At 30.3% G+C, this 17298-nt stretch overlaps 1 protein-coding gene across 1 annotated transcript; it reads right to left on the reverse strand.

The window, feature by feature from the left end:
• Positions 1–12950: 12950 nt before the first annotated feature.
• NRPB9A (RNA polymerases M/15 Kd subunit) lies at positions 12951–16227 on the reverse strand. The gene is made up of 4 exons (XM_047297677.2): positions 16151–16227; positions 15979–16054; positions 14365–14523; positions 12951–13211 (listed from the first exon to the last, which is right to left on the reverse strand). The coding sequence occupies exons 1-4, from the start codon at positions 16177–16179 to the stop codon at positions 13131–13133; spliced, it is 345 nt and encodes a 114-aa protein (XP_047153633.1). The 5' UTR covers positions 16180–16227; the 3' UTR covers positions 12951–13130.
• Positions 16228–17298: the final 1071 nt, after the last annotated feature.

A 17298-nucleotide genomic window follows, 5' to 3' on the forward strand; every position in this document is an offset into this window, starting at 1 on the left:
ACACTAATATATATATATATATATATATATATATATATATATATATATATATATATATATATTCTTAAAAAATGCTAAAAATTTAAAAATAAGAAATTAAAAAAATAATAAAATAGATTAAAACTAAGGAGTTGAAATGATTTTTCATAAATTTAAATGATTTAATTATCTGAATTAAATTTTTATTACACAATAGAAAGGAATACAATAACGATTTATCATTTTATTTCGTTCCAAATAAATTCATTAAATATGGAAGAAAGTAAAATGTTAATACAAAGTAAAGTTTTTTACCATTGAAACGTAAAAAGTGTTGTCATTTTTTCACCATTTCAATTAACTATTTTGGACTGTGACGAGAGCTTAAGAGAGAGTCTTTGTCCATTTGAATTTGGAGTTGCTGATTTTTTTTTTTTAATATATAGAGGTTTTGATAATGTATTATATCCATATTCGAGTATAATTCATAATCATATAATAATAATAATAGCATTATTATTATTATTATTATTATTATTATTATTATTATTATTATTATTATTATTATTATATGAATCAAGTTTATATTAGAAATTAATATTATTTTTAATTCAAAAAATTTAAGATAATGAATTTATGTATTTTTTTCTTATATATATATATATATATATATATATATATATATATATATATATTATTTCTATCTATATAAGTAGGCCAAAATTTTTTTTGTGTGATACACTAATTAAAATACAGCAGGATTTATATGGTCACGCATTTTAAGCATAAAAATATCATAGAGCTCTGCAGTGTTAGCACAGTGAGATTAACTCAGTTGGAATATAGCAAATGACTCAGCACTCATATTAGAAAGATGCTTTCTTTTTCATTTTCTTTTTCTTTTTCAATGGATAGTTTCAGTGATGTTTTTCTCATTCATCAAGAGAGCCCAATAACTAAGAACCGCAAAACACGGTAACAAGAAGAGAATAATTTTATCTTTTTTCAGTATTATGCATCGAATAAAAAATTATCGTTTTAAAATTTAATATTTTAAATTATGTCACGTCAATATTTTAACGAAATTTTCTTATAAATTTTTAAAATCTTATAAATATTTTATTTTAAATATAACACTAAAAGGTTATTTAAAAAAATAAATTATTTTTTTAAATAATAAAATTGGTATTAATTTAGAATATAATCTTATCCTAATATACTTTTACTATAAGTTCATATTAGTGATATCATTCCACTCCACGCGAGGAATCACGCAATGAAATATTTGTGTATATATCATTATTTTTTGGCATACATATCCCAAAAGAATATTTTCATCCAAAAAAAAAGTGTTCTTGCGACGGCTTATTCTTATTATACATGCTTTAATTTAAATATACATTATCCTCTTATCCAGGGGAATTGGAAAAATGTATAGAATAAAAGTGCTAATAAAATCAAGTATGCAGAAAATTCTAGTTGATCATGAAGAATTTGAAGACACTTTTTTTCCAAAGGAATGGAATTTGGAATCCTCAGCTTTCTTCCTCAATACACAAGCATTTTCAATGGGAAATGTTGAAAATCACAGTTAGTTGTCTCAAGAAAATTCACTCTTACAAGAAATTGATGTGACCATTTAAAGTTCCTCAACTATTTTGTATTATAAAAATAGAGATTAAATGATAATTTTATAAAGTTGTAATGACAAAAAAAATAGTAGAGCGAAAGTGATTTTTAAAAGGTTACATTTAATTATTTTATTATTTCAAGTGTTATATTATAAATAGAATTTTTATGGATATAGTTTTATTTTATAAAAATCATCGTTTTCTAAAATTATTTTCTAAAAAAAAAAATCTACCTTCTTTTTTACGTGTTTAACTTCATTGTTCATTTATTTGAATATAAGAAACCATAAAAGGATCTTTGCATATAGCTCTACAAATTCAACTGCGATTAAATTCAAAACAAAGGAAACTCACATTTTACTTTCTTTTGAGTTAATGTTTTTTTTTTTGTTTATGCCTGTGATTCAAAATAACTCGAGAAATCTATGTTAATTCATGATCATAGAGATGTATTCTAATCTTAGTTTTTCTTTTTTGTAGTTAGAGTATCATCTACTAACTAGTGTTATTTATTTATTTATTTATTTTGATATGCTATAAATATATTGTTTTTTAGAGTATTAATGTACATGATTGAATTGTCTCTAAGCTTGGTTGAAATAGTTTGAAATTATGATATGTATAATGGTGTGAATTTGTTTTGAATCAAATAAATCTTATAGATGTAAGATTGATAAATTTATATATATGATGGATAGATTTGTGTTCTTGAAATGAAGTGGTTATGAAATTGTCAAACTTGATTCATTATTAAATAGGAAGACATGTGAATTGGGTGAATGATATGTATAGTTTGGTTAATTTAGTATAAGCTCCTTGAACTTGTAAAAATGTCATTTGCTAGCTAAGAAGTTTTTAAGAGTGTCTAGAGATACCAAATAACTTATCAGATATGCATAGGGACTTTTTGGTTTATGTTGTTTAAGTTAAGTAATTTTATAGGTATGATTGTTTTGTTATTTGGTTGGAATTTCATTGCAATTTGGTGTTAATGGGTTTTGAATTATTTTTGCAATAAAATGAATGGATTTCTTGATAATTGAACATGCTTAATAATGTATCAAATGAGCTAATTGAAGATTTTTTGGCTTAAATTGAGTTATAGTACAAAACTATCATTTTACAATTATGTATTACGTCAGCTTAGAAAAAATCATTAGAAAACTAAACACGATGGCTTTTTATAATGAAAGGGACTAACATTACATAGGTTGAATAATGACTACGAGATTAAAATCACACCTTTCACACTATTTTCTCTCACTGCTCATTATTTTCTCAATTCCAGTTCGCCTTATAACAAAAGTATTTAAATGATTCAAAACTATTCAATAATTAAGTTATAAGCGTATTCGTATTATTTGAGCTTCCAGCTTTTTGTAACATTATAAGTTTTAAAGAGATTTGTTTTCCTAAGCTTTTTTATTCCTTGACTTTGTTATAGATTATTTGAACTATAATGATTTTTCTTCAATTTCTTCTTATATTATTGGTTCTAAGATACTTCTATATCATAAGTTTTCCTACTTTCAGTATGTTTGTTTGAACTTTGGACCATTATATGACTCTAATAGTATATGCAATAGTTTATGTACAATAGTTTATTTTGTTAAGCTTTTTGTTTGGAATTAATTTTATTAAGCTTTGTTTAGAATATGTTGAATTATTGTCTCGAATGATTGTAATATGAATTTTGAAAAATTATGCAAGAATTGTGGATTTCAAAAAAATAAGTCTGAAATTTTAAAAAAACAAACAAACACTTTTAACTATGATTGTTTGAAATAATATAAGAATTCTAATTGACGACATTATTTTACGCTTTGACGATGGCTCTCATAATCGTCATCGTTTTATTTAAACTTTTAGCAACGTCCTAAAGAATTACAACTGAAAGAACATCGCCAGATACCTATTTTAACACTCGTTGAAAGTTTAATCTGCGGTAATGTCAGTGACTTTATCTCGGGAAAAGTAACGTAACTTTAATTCATTTTCATGTGTTGAAAGATCAACTTTAATTTTTTAAAAATATAAAAAAAAACAATTAAAAATTAAATAAAGTTAACTAAAACTACGTTATTTCTTCTTAGAAAATGTCACTGAATTCGTTAACCTCTTCAAGGACATTAAGGTTGTCGCATTGTGGTTAAAATGGAGTGTATCATCTGTATTACGTAATGATACGAGAAAACGGGTAATAATAACATTCTTACAAGATTTATCTTTTTCTTCTGTTTATGAAGATTGTTTTTGTGTACTTTTTCTTTAGGTTTTATTTACTTAAATAAATTCGGAGAAGAGTGATTGAATGGATTTGAAAGTAAATTTTTTTATTGTTTATTTGAATGAATTTAAAGGTAAGTGGAAGTAAATTTAAAAGTAAAATTTGTGATAATTAATTTGTAATAATTAGTGTAGAATTTGATTAATATGACAGATTAAAATAATTTACTTTCAAATTCATTTAACTTCAAATCTGCTCAAATAAATAACAAAAAATCATTCTTCCTTAATTTCCTTAAAGTGAACAAAAGCTTAGTTTTTTTTTTTCTAGTAATAGTATTTCTGTATATTATAAATGTATAAAAGGTTACAACAGCCTATACAATCTTTAAATAATATTTATTTTTTGAGAAAAAAAAAAGCGAAAAGTTTTTGCTTGGTGTGGAAGGCACAACCCTATATTCCGCACCCTCACCCTGCTTATAAAAGCATCCTCAAACAATCAAAAATAGCGCAGAACACAGAAAAGTAAAGTAACATTATAGTTGAAAATGGCAGGTCTTGTCGGGCAACTGTTTGGGCTACTTAATGATGGTGGAGAACCTATGCAGACAACACAGCCACGGCGACGGTCTCAGAATCCTGCTGCTCGTTCTGCCCACACTGAGGAGGAGCCAAGAGCCTCCTTTAACAACACAGGCACTCAGAACATGAGAGGTCTTATAAACAACACTGGTTATACCAAGGGTAATGGCAACGGATCCATCGTCTTTGGTGGCTTTAACTCTTCCACAAACTCATATTAATATCTATTATATATATATCATCTACCATCGCCTACTATTTCCAATTAAATAAAGAGGTTTTTATACCTCCCCTTTATAAATATATACATCTCTATTTCTTTTTTGGTTTAATAGCCAATTTAGTCCTCACGAAAAATCTCAATTTAGTCCCTCGTTATAAAAGTGTTTTGAATTAGTTCTAACTTTTAAAATAGTGGGTCAGATTGGTCCTTTCTGTTAAATATAAGTTAACAAAATTAATGGATGATGATGTGACACAACTTAAAGCTAACGAGGGACCAATCTAACACATCAGCTTTAAGCTGTGTCACATCATCATCCATTAATTTTGTTAACTTATATTTAACGAAAGGGACCAATCTGACCCATTATTTTAAAAGTTAGGACTAATGTAAAACACTTTTATAACGAGGGACTAAATTGAGATTTTTCAACCAAAGTGGGGACTAAATTGGCTATTAAACCTTCTTTTTTACTCTACAATATCTTCTGCGACTGTAATGCTTCTTCAAGGCCTTACGCTTTCCGTGGAATTCAGGAGATAAATGAAAACAAGGGAAAAGGAAGAGAACTAAAATAAATATAACGGAAAAATTAACAAAATGAAGAATAAAAAAAATTCTAATCATGTATGAAATGAATTAAAAAATAAATTTTAAACTTAATCCAAATTTACAAAATCTATCGATCTGCATCTATTTATATTTTAAATTAAAAATTAAAATTTATTACGATAGATTCTAATTTATGATTTTAATACTATATATTAAAAAATGATTTTAATATAAGTTAATTTCAAAAAATCAACTTGTAAAATGAAATTAATAAAAATATTAATATAATGAATTAAACATATGTATAGACTTTAAATTTAATTGTTATAATGTAATAAACAAATTAACTTATATGAGTATTGGGGTCCATATTCCTATTACAACTAATGGGAAAAGAATAATAATTGAAGTTAATCGAATAGTTTAAAATTTGTCTTTTTATATATTAACTCTTCCGACAATTCATCAATGCTATAGAGCTTTCTCTGTATGTATCATCACCCTATGTGTCACCTCTAATTTCCAATAAAATTGAGGTTTTTATAGCTTTTTATATTCATGTCTATATCTTTTTATCATCTCCTGCAATTTCCTAATAACATCCCACAAAAATTTAAGAAATCATGGAGGAAGGAAAACTCAAGAGAGAGAAATGGAAGTAAAATTAACATAATGTGAAATGAACGAAAATAATAAGAAGAAAAAAAAAACATTTCAGCATGTCTTCAAATGAATTGATGAATTAGTAAACAATTATAAATAAAAATATTTTTGAAAAAAATATTAAACTCTCCTATGATGATGGATATTGAGCATGTGGAGTATAAGGTCATACACTTATTTAAACTTTAAAAATGGTTTTGTTCTTTTATATACACTTTTTCTAATATTGGAGATCCTCCTCTTCATGAATTCATAAACGAAGAGCAATTATGCGTTGTTGAAAATATCGTCGTGATGAGTTATGCCAAATTCTATTCACAACTATCCTTCAAAGTTATCATCTAGCATCCGGTGCTCTCTGGTCCTGATTTTTCTTTTCATAGACACGTAAAAACATATATGACCTGTTTTTTTTAGAGCAAATTAAAATTAATTTATACACGACTTGTAGTCGACCGATCAGATACGGTGACGAAATGGGTGGAAAGGACCGAGCGGTTGAAGTTACTAAATATCCATTCGGTCTCGACAACAGTTGAGCAAAGTTAATGTTGCAACTGTTACTGTTGAGTGGTTAACGTTTGCATTGATGATCATTAAGAGGTAAATTAATTGGTCAGAATCCTATAAACTCTATAAATAGAGGATTAATTTCGAGGTAAATCCACTTTGATGCATAACTAAATTACTATAGACCTACAGAAAAAAATTTTAACTTGAGCGTCATAGTGTATTCTGCAGGTCACCCCCCACACCGATCACATTTTAGCATAAATATTTTGACGCTCACCGTAAAGCCAAACGACATCTTCTGTATCCACAAAGTCAGACGAGTGTTCGATTTCAGCATCACTATTTCGACTAAACCCCTACATGTTGACCCTGATCAATAACGAAAGAAAGTCTCACTATCAATATCACCAACTTCGACAGTTACGTTGGTTTTGTTCAAACATACATATATTTTATAACTATTTTTATATAACAATCGTAATTTTATTATTCTTCGTTGAATAATTTAATTCCTATTTTAATTCAATATCGGATATGTGATTTTTCAATGACAACGCTGAAGGAAAAGAAAAAGAACAATGGATCCTGGACAATGAGACAAACAACTTAGAAATATTTTGGGTAAAGGATCTCGATCCTACCAAAACACAAACTATAATTTATATATAATTTCTTCAACTACTTTAATATATATATATATATATATATATATATATATATATATATATATATATATATATATATATATATAATCCAATTTTAAAATTTATTTTATCATTTTATTTCCTTAATTATAAAGAAATTTATACACACATAACCCTTATAACAACTTCTTTATATTAGTTATAATGTTAAGAAAAAATATTTTGACAAACCTAACTCCTGATTATAACGATATAGATATTTGACTCAATATGTAACCTAACTCTGTATTATAATGTGCGTGCGTGAGTGCGTTTATATTTGTTAATTCACTTTACTGTAATTCACCTTATACTAAAATAAGGTTGTCATATATTGTTTATAAGAAAGTCGGTTGTAAATGTATATTGATTAGAGAAGGCCAGACATGTTTGAGGGAAATAAATTGTCAGTGGTGTACATGAAACTAAAAATAATACGTAAAATGTCCGAACAACAATGTTCATGATACTAAAATAATTATTATATTAGTACAAATATGTGATATGGTTCATTTATATTTTTTTTATTTATAATTACTTGTTATATCATATTATGAATTATATTTGTACTTCATGCTTCCTCTTTTTTCTTTAAATATCAAAAATCGTTGGGCATGCACAATTCTTAAAGAGAATAATATACAGTGGAACTTTTCCACACAATATTCCTTTAATCTTTGAATTAATTCTGATTAGACATTAATACATTCGTCACCCTGTGACATGTGAAACCTCGTTCATGATTACGTAGTAGAGGCTCAATAATTTGTTCTAAGAAGTCACGTTTTCAATAAATAAGCTAAGAATCGTTAAAATTGTTTAGAATTCCATCAGGATTTTATTTTTAAAATATGAAAAAAAAGAAAAATATATTTAAATTATTAAACGATATGAAACTAATTAGGTGTGATAAAAAATATAAACAATAATAAAAAATAACTTCATATCTCATTCTTCAAAGTGAATAACATATCAAATATAATAATTTATTTTAATGAAGCAAGGTGTAAGACCCTTGATTTTTAGCAAAAGATAATTTCTGACATCCTCACCATTAATGCACGCCACATCATTTCTCAGCCAGTAAAACCCACTACCTAATCTGATCCCCTCCCTCTCTGTCGTACACGGAAAAGCCGCGCCCATCATTTTTCTGAAACATTAAAAACGTACCAAACCCTGCATGCACACACGCAACCTGTCGCGGGAGAAGCTTCCCATTTCAGAGTTGGTGTGCAGGTGTCAACTTGGGAGACGTTCGTTCGAACGAACGTGAGTTTAACACAACTAGAATTTTTGAAAACTCTCTCTCTCACCTGCATCATTCATCTTCTTCCTCAGAACCCAACCTTTCGTTTTCTCCAACTTCTCTCTAGAAACCCTCACCTTCTCTTTACTGTAACTCATCACCTTCTTCTCCGATCACGTTTCAGAACCGTAGGAACGTTCCTGGCACCGTGAGCTTCAATCCGACCCGAACAGATCCTAGTTCTGTAACCGGTAAGTCACTCGACTCTGGACGTCGATCTGAACGTTTGTTCTGTAGTACATGCAAACTAAGATTCAGTTGCATGCATGGGTTATAGGTCTGAGTTGTTTCTGATTTCTGGTGTTTTAGATTAAGTGAAAGTTGTCGAGCGAAACCTGAGGGTAGGACGCTGTTAGAGGTCGGACAAAACCTTACTTTTCGGGAGTACACTGCTATCCAGGTAAGGGAAGCTTATTAAATTTAATTCGTATGTTTGTCTTGTACTGTATGAACATTATGTGTGTCGCATGAAGTATGAACTGTGTTATCTGATTGTTGGTATATGATCATAAGTATGAAGTGTATATTGGTTGAGTATGCATGGTCGAACGTTGTTGTACTGCATGAACATGGTATAGGTTGGTTGAAATGTATGATATGAGTGATACGTGTGAATATGAAATATACCTGCTTAGAAGTAGTGAACGTAAGTGAAACTTGAATATCAAATTCCCTATGATAACGTGTGTCCGACATTAAACGGTTCTCGACCGTTTGGTGTTCCAGTAAACTTCTTTGAAATGGAATACTTTCCTTTGGGAAGGATTCTGGTCGAGCATGAGTTATGTAGGTCTTTTACTTAGAGCTCAAAATGAGCAGTGTCGATCTTACACATAGTAATCGTATTGGGTAGTGCTCGGTCTTACACCAAGCGCTCTTACTCTTTTCTTGAAAAATCCTTGAAATACAGATCATTCATCTGTGTCGACCGTCAATGTCGAGCATCCTCGTAATACAGATCATTCATCTGTGTCGACCGTCAATGTCGAGCATCCTCGTAATACAGATCCTTCATCTGTGTCGACCGACAGTGTCGAGCCCCTTGATAATACCGATCATCCATCTGTATCGACGACAGTGTCGAGCACCCTTCGTAATACAGATCATTCATCTGTGTCGACCGACAGTGTCGAGCACCCTCCTTAATACAGATCATTCATCTGTGTCGACCGACAGTGTCGAGCACCCGTTCTCGGTCGTCCTCGTTATAAAGAGGGCTGAAAGTTCAATATTTACGTACTCGGACTGAAAGACAAAAATGAGAATAAAAGTGAAAGGTTTTAAATGACGAACATAATATGAGATGATTAAATGGTTATGATTGTTGTACGAGCGTTCCAGGGAGGAACGACTCACACATGTTGAATGTGGAATTTGGTAAAGTATGACTGTGGGCATGCTAATGCTGGCTTGGTCCATCCTGATATTCCGTGACACTCGTCTTCACGTAGAGGAGAGTGGTTCATGTGTGGGAATGGCAGGAGGTCCTTAGTCCATAAGTTAACATGGGCGACGTAAGAAACGGACTAACCTCGAGTGGCAGCTGTCGAGTGTAATACAGTTACTACACCACTCGGGTGCAAGGACGCCTGTAGCTACACAGATTCATACAGTCCGGACGGTCAGTCTAGTATCAGGAATTGATTTGAGTTAATGGATTGATTTAATTATATGTTGTGAAATATTTGATATGTTGATGTACTATGAAATGAATGATTTTACTTGAATTAAATTCAATAAGCTTACCCTGTGTCCTCTTCTTTGTGTTGTCGATTGTCTTTGTACGTCCGTCTTGTCCTTGCGATGATCATTCATGTGGATGGGAGCAGATGGAAGTGAGCTGCTGGAAGAGGCGCTGGCGGAAGAAATTTCGGAAGATGTCGATCCGGTTGAAGTAGGGATTAAGGTCGAGCCCTAGAGTGCTCGACATGTGGTAGCTGTTAGTATTTTTGTTTAGTCTTAGAATTTGTATACCGTCGGCTACATTACATTTTGTATCTTAAGCCGTTCGACGTTTTGGACCTCGTATCTTTTGTAAAGACTGCACTGTTTTAATGATTAATGTAATTAATTCTGATTATGGTTATCACTATATTTTGGGATTTTACAACTATATTTTGGGATGTTACACAAGGATTCCAGGTCATGTCAATTACATCAATAAAATAAAATTAAATATTCTTATTTATTAAATATAAGAATCATAATATAAACCGGTAAGTCCCACATAAAAATTACGGTTTAATTTTGTTAGTTGATCTCATTTATAGACCTAGGTACCAATATGCATAAAAAAAATTAAAATAAAAAATAACCTTATTTTAATGTTTTAAATCTTTCTTATACTTTATCAATCTATCATCGATAATAAAATTTAAAAAAATTAAGTAAATATAAAATTAAGATCCACATCAAATAAATATTTCAAACTTAAATCTTTTATGAAAAAAACATAAAATAAATGATTGTCTAAGTTAGAAAAAACTATCACAACTAATCAATACTGAATGCAGACAAAAAAAACTACTTTAGGAATTCAAACATAAAATAAATTAATAACAAAATAAAATATAAAAAATATTTCTGTCCAACTTAAAAGATTAAAATATAATAAAAAAAATTGTAAATTAAGCAAGCTAGCTTGCTCCGCCTTTTTCTTGGAAGTTAGCAAACAAATGCACATGACTCACCTCAGATTGTCGTGCTAAGTATATGTCATTTATAACTTATTCTAGTTAAATTTATTAAAACTTTTATACAATTTACAAATTTCTTAAGTCAATGTTTTGGTGTTCAGATTCTTGTGTGTTGGATAAGTTTGCTCTATGACAGCATATACCATTCTGGTTGTTATCACAAATTTAGATATATGAGAATATTGTAACCCCACGAAGATACTAGCTTTGCATTGATGCTATAAGCATCACTATCATGTGGCCAATTAGAGAAGGAAAACAAGAGTAGAGGTAGCTATAATTCTCTTCATGCATCTATAAAAGGCTAATAATATCCCTCAACACCATACACAGCAATTGAAGGAAAAACCAAAAGAGAGTTTCTTGGATTAGTCGTTAATTTTTCGCAGGTGGTCTGATGGCAGGTTTTGTAAGAGGGTTTGCAGATATGATGGATGGAGGTTACAGCAGTTATCCTCAAAGGAATCCCAACATGAACAGTGCTCCATTTGCTCCTCTTCAACCTTCTCCAGCTGCCCTTCTCAATGGAGACAATCAAAAGCTAATTGGGATTACCAACAACACCAACCTAAAAGTCAAGGGTGATGGTAATGGTGCCTGCACCCTTGGAAACTTCAAATGAAAACACCACTTTTTATTATCAAAATCTCCTATCATATAAATAACCTTTTTATATTTTCAAAATTAGTTCATGTTCAAATTAATATCTCTAAAACATAGTTGGTAAATGTTCAATGCAAAAGTACTGGAAAAAAAATAGAGATATTAATTTTAATATGACTAGTTTCAAAGATATAAAATCTTATTTCACTCTATAAATATAGTATACTATAATAAGCGCATGTTCATGTAATAAAATTTCAGGTTGCTTGTCCTGCGTCATTATGTAATCTATGTAATCTTATATTATCAACAGCTTGTAACAAGTTAACCTAAGTTGCTGCTACAACATATGAATTCACTTGCCACATGTTTTAAATGTTTATATATAGGATCTGCTAATTGAAAAAATAGTTTAAATAGCTATGTAGAAATTTTTACATAGCTCTGAAGCTTTTTACCAAGTTATTTAAACCTCTCGTATAAATTAAATCTCGCGTATATAAATACTGCTAATTTAACCCTAGAATTTTGAAGTTGTGAATTTTTTGCATCATTCCTTCCGTCAGCACGAATTTAGCTGCAATAGACACACTCTTTAAGAAAGTGCAATCGAGAAAACAATTATATTCCTCCCACATCATGGAAGAGAAAATTGAACAAAGAAATATAAATTTGAACAAAAAACTAAATGAAGCCCAAATTAAAGATGAAAGAATAAAATATTATATCACTTCTACACCATTAGGTGCGAAGTAAAATGTTAAGAAAATAGCAGGCGCTGACTTTAATGGAAGAGGAGGAAAAATTAGGCATCAGTTATACATTAGAATAAAAGAAAATTAAACATTTATTGAAAAACTACTGTAAAACTAAAACATATTCATAAAATCGAAAATTAGCCGTACTGAAATCAACTAAATCCTCTTTTAATAAAATTTATAGAAAAGATTAATGAATTATTGGAATTTAATGTAAATTATTAACTCAAATCTAATAGAAAAAAGCGTTTATAAAAAAAATTGAAACTTAGATGTCTGGGCAAAGTAAAGTATAAGAATTAATAAAATAGAGTTCAATATGTCTATTTTTGTAAATGAGATAAAAAATTATCAATTTCGGTCACTCCTAATTCTAAATCATCCAAATCATAAAGAATAATATCATTTTGTTTCAGTCTAATTCATGTTATTCCTTTCGATAAATCCAAATATAAAGTCCATGACACAACTTTTGTTAGATTTATTTGCTTTTTGAATAACGGATTGGCCTTGCATAGATGCTTTGAACTCGAACAAACAATATGTAAATTTAAGGTATTGGACCATTAATCAAGTCAAGAGTTGATTAAGGAATTTAAGGTGAACAACTACTAATTGTGAACGTCTTCACACAAGTAAATTCTTATATACAAACAAAGTTTCTCACCTATCCAACGTAAACCTTGACTTGCGCAAGATATGAAGAGTTCTACTCTCTCCAACGGTTGCCACAAGTTGGGTTGCAGCAAACAAAATTGAGTGCCGAGCCTTCTTCCCCTTTGGCTGTTGCCTACATACATTCAGAAATTTCAGAACACCCCCAATTAACTAAAACATGGATTCTTGGTGAATTTCTAATCACGGATTAAGATAAGAAGATGATTCTTTTGGTTAGGAATAGTGGAAACAAGATGTTTATCCTAATATGTATTAGACATTCATTATTCCTTAACATGCAGACTGAAGTTTTAAATTGCAATGAAAAGAGCGTTTACAATGAACTCATTTTCACCCACACATCATATATGTATTAATATTTGTGAGCAGATAGCATGTTCGAATGAAATGGCTTAATTCAAGGATATTTACAAATAATAGGAGTCGCCTAATTGGGGTTCTCTGTCCAGTGTCCAGTGCTAAGGAACTATTTTAGCATTTCAATACAGAAGGTAACTTCCATAAAATATAAAAGACTTCTTACACAACAAAAGAAAACTAATGTCAGTATTGGGTAAAATGTATTATCCCAAATTTGGTCATAATATTGCATCTTCTGATTTCAGTAATGAAACTTTCAAAAACTTTAAAAACTTGTATTGATAAATAAGTATTAGTGTAATATGACTTATACAAGCTTTGTCAATCAGATGAATGATTGATTCAACAATATGTTTTAAATATATCTTTTTAAAGATGTCCTAAGCTATTCTAAAATACTGGATATATCCTAACATGATCTCTCAAACATGAGTTTATTTACAGACCTTTAAATAAATGTTTTGGATTTGATTATTTTTAAATTTTTATTGCCAAGAAAAACTCACTCGGTATTGAAAATATAAATTTATTTTAACACAGCAAGTAAATCCAACCTTGTTACAAAATAAACAGGATACAAAAGTTGAAAAAACTCCTAAAAATGCAACCGGAAAAGAATTCTAAAAATATTTATCTCCTTAAACCACAGCTAGAAAGACAACTTGAGGAGAGGCCATACACAAGATGGCCATGGGGAAAAAACATAGCACAGATGGTGGAACAATGGATGTACAGACCATAGAACTGGTCATAAAGTTGCATGACCGAGGAGGAAGAGACATCACTGCCAGGATACACAGTGGTCTTTGAAAATATGCACAATGGAAATCCTAATCATGTGGAATTAACACTCTATTCATAAGCATGAAAACAGATATTCTCTTCCATAGTCAGTAAGACTTAACCTTGAAAAAGACAGCTTCTCCATGGTTGCATTGAGAGCAGCGAACAGACTTGGTGCGAGGAAGTGTTGGATCTGCAGCTACATTTTCCAGCTCTCGAGTGTGCCTTTGAACAGAGTGATGTAACTTATTTCTATAGACAACGTTAGTATCTGCACGCTCCTGCTAAAAAGAGAAAAACTGATCACACAGGCATATCCGTACTTAACTGATAACATCATAGCTGTATGTGGTCCCTTAAAATAATTTCTTTCATCAGAAAAACAACGGTGAACAGGACTTTCTTGCCCTGATTTATATGTTTCCAAAAATTGGTGCAGTTGTGTAAACATCTGATTTCCATGGCACCAATTGATGACAAGAATAGTATGATAGATAAGTAAAAAGAATTTCACTCGTTACTGGTTCAGTATTTTACATGGTAGTTGAATCAAGTTGCAAAAGATCTATTTTACATACTGTGCATCCAAAACCGTGAATTACGAAATTCATAATCAAAATTAAAACCTAATATATAAAACTAAATAATACATATAGAAGCACACAAAATGCAATTTGGAGGTTTCATGAATTCAGGTGATTCATGGTCCGAGTCAAGCACCAAAATGATTTGTTCATCAAATGCCATTGCCATAGTGTGAATTGTATCATACATCAATCAATACTTGGCCCAACTTATTTTGAGCTACTCTTTATAAAATAGAAGCTGAGGAAAACAGAATTTCAAGATAAGCATTTTTAAATGAAGAAAGATTCTGAAAATGGAGCTTTTAAAATTTTAGCGTTTAGGGTTTAACTTCAAAGTAACTTTTACGCCTTAGGAACAATGGTAAGACACGTGACATATCAAAGAATACTTCATTGTCTTTTACTAGAAGTTGAAACACATATATTCACTAATGCATGGCATTTGAACTGGAAAGTCAGAATAAAAAAGCAACAGCCCTGTACAGAGGTCAAATGCCTATGCAAATACAAGTCAATTGTCAGTAAAGGAAGACAGACTCTTTGACACATTAAATCGGTATGAGATGCTTTCCTCGGGACCTAACAGGAAAATAGAAGAAATGTCACTCCTATTAGTGATTCCCAAATTCAATCTCCAGTTTGAAGGCATATGTTAAGACTTAAGCTCAATAGGAGAGATATACCAAAAAAATTAGTCTTCCTAGTTAGAATAATTCAAGACTTACAAGTTTAGCTTACTTAATGAGGATTCCAATAGTTGTCACCCTTTAAGGACCATGGTCCACAGTAACTTCACCTTTGTCCAAACTAACTCGGTGGTAGCCCTTCACTCGTCTGCTAATATTTAGTTTGCACCTTAATCCAACATCACAGGAAGTTAAGGTAGAGAACTTCAAGGCTTAACTATCAAGGCAGTTAGCTTATCTTTTTCAATGTGGAACTCCAAAGAGCATCAAGGTCTTTCAAGGTTTAAGGGCATCTTCAAAAGCAACAAAATGATACTAATTTCATTCCCAAACGACTAGATTATCATTCACTAGTACAACTAGTTAGGGTTTAGAAGAAAAAAAAAACGAATCGCAACATGGACGCCATGGAAAGATAGTCGAAGAAATTAGAAATGGAAAGGAAGAGAGATAGAAGAAGGACCTCATGATTGCAGTAGCGGCAAGTGTGGAGAAGAACCTTGTTCTCCTTGTCCTCTGTAGGGTATAGAACATTGTTGCTGCAAAATGGAGAAGAAAAGAGGAAGAACCATTAATAAAAACAAATGTATAACAAGATTCACATCTATTGGGAACTCAGGAAAACGGTAACAAACCATCCACCGCAAAATCTCAGTGTACTCATCCTAGAATCATCCAAATGCAAGGAAGAGGAAAAAGGTTTTAAATATATATATATATATATATATATATATATATATATATATATATATATATATATATATATATATATATATGTATATATATTTCTTGTTATATATACTGTCTTTAATTTATGAAAACTAATTAAAAAATAAAGTTTTTTAAATATAGGTTTTATGCTTTAATAAGTTATAAATTAGACTAAAACAATTTTTGAATTTTTAATATAAATCTTTCTTTTTTTAATCTATATATCTATATATATATATATATATATCTATATATATCTATATATATATATATATATATATATATATATATATATATATATATATATATATATATATATAGATATATATATATATATATATATATATATATATATAAAGTTTGTAAGAAGTCCATGAGTAATAACAACTTGTATTTCATCTTACTTTAACAAAATATCTAAGAGTTGAATATTGTTTGTTTCGGTGTACATTTGTCCGGTGTGTCTTTATTGTTCCTGGCTGTCTGGGACGCTGTCTGGGACGCTGTCTGGGACGCTTGCTCTTCTCCAATTGTTGGTCTTCATACTTGCCAAAGGAGGGGGAGGTACCTGCAAAGATACTCCGACGCTCAAGTCAGATGTGAATTATGGAGCCTCAGCTCTCCATAGAGTAATTATGGTACTGCTCTGAGATATTATTCTAGAGTCTCTAGAGCATAAAGAGAACGTACCTGGACTTTGACCCTGTCATTGTATTTATAAGCCAAAATAAAAATAACCACCTTACCTAAAAATGTGGTTAAGTAACCAACCGTTTAAAATATCTAAGATATTTTATATAATAAATATCTAAAATATCTTACTACATAACATGCCCCCCAAGTCCGAGTTAACCGTTCTGTTTTATGGACGTGGTAACGATAGGACTTATGGGTTTGAGGGAGGTTGTATTCGCTGTGTTGGGGAGCGTGTTTCTGGTTGTCGTTCATGTGTGATTTGAACGTTTTAAATCAAGGATGAACGAGTAGTGGAGTTTGAGGGATCACGAAGACGTGGAGATTAATGGCAAAAAGCTAGAATGAGTGAGGCCGAACGTGAGGATATGTATGGCCG

This window comes from Vigna umbellata, chromosome 1 (genome assembly GCF_029865625.1).
Source record: "Vigna umbellata cultivar VRB3 chromosome 1, Vumbellata_1.0, whole genome shotgun sequence".
Taxonomy (NCBI): domain Eukaryota; kingdom Viridiplantae; phylum Streptophyta; class Magnoliopsida; order Fabales; family Fabaceae; genus Vigna; species Vigna umbellata.

Excerpts from the sequence above, each read along its gene's own strand:
- NRPB9A (XM_047297677.2), bottom strand. The coding sequence starts at position 16,179 with ATGAGTACACTGAGATTTTGCGGTGGATG. Across the intron at positions 16,055-16,150 it reads CTGAGATTTTGCGGTGGATG|CAACAATGTTCTATACCCTA; the intron begins GTTTGTTACCGT and ends TCCATTTTGCAG. Across the intron at positions 13,212-14,364 it reads GAGAAGCTGTCTTTTTCAAG|GCAACAGCCAAAGGGGAAGA; the intron begins GTTAAGTCTTAC and ends GAATGTATGTAG.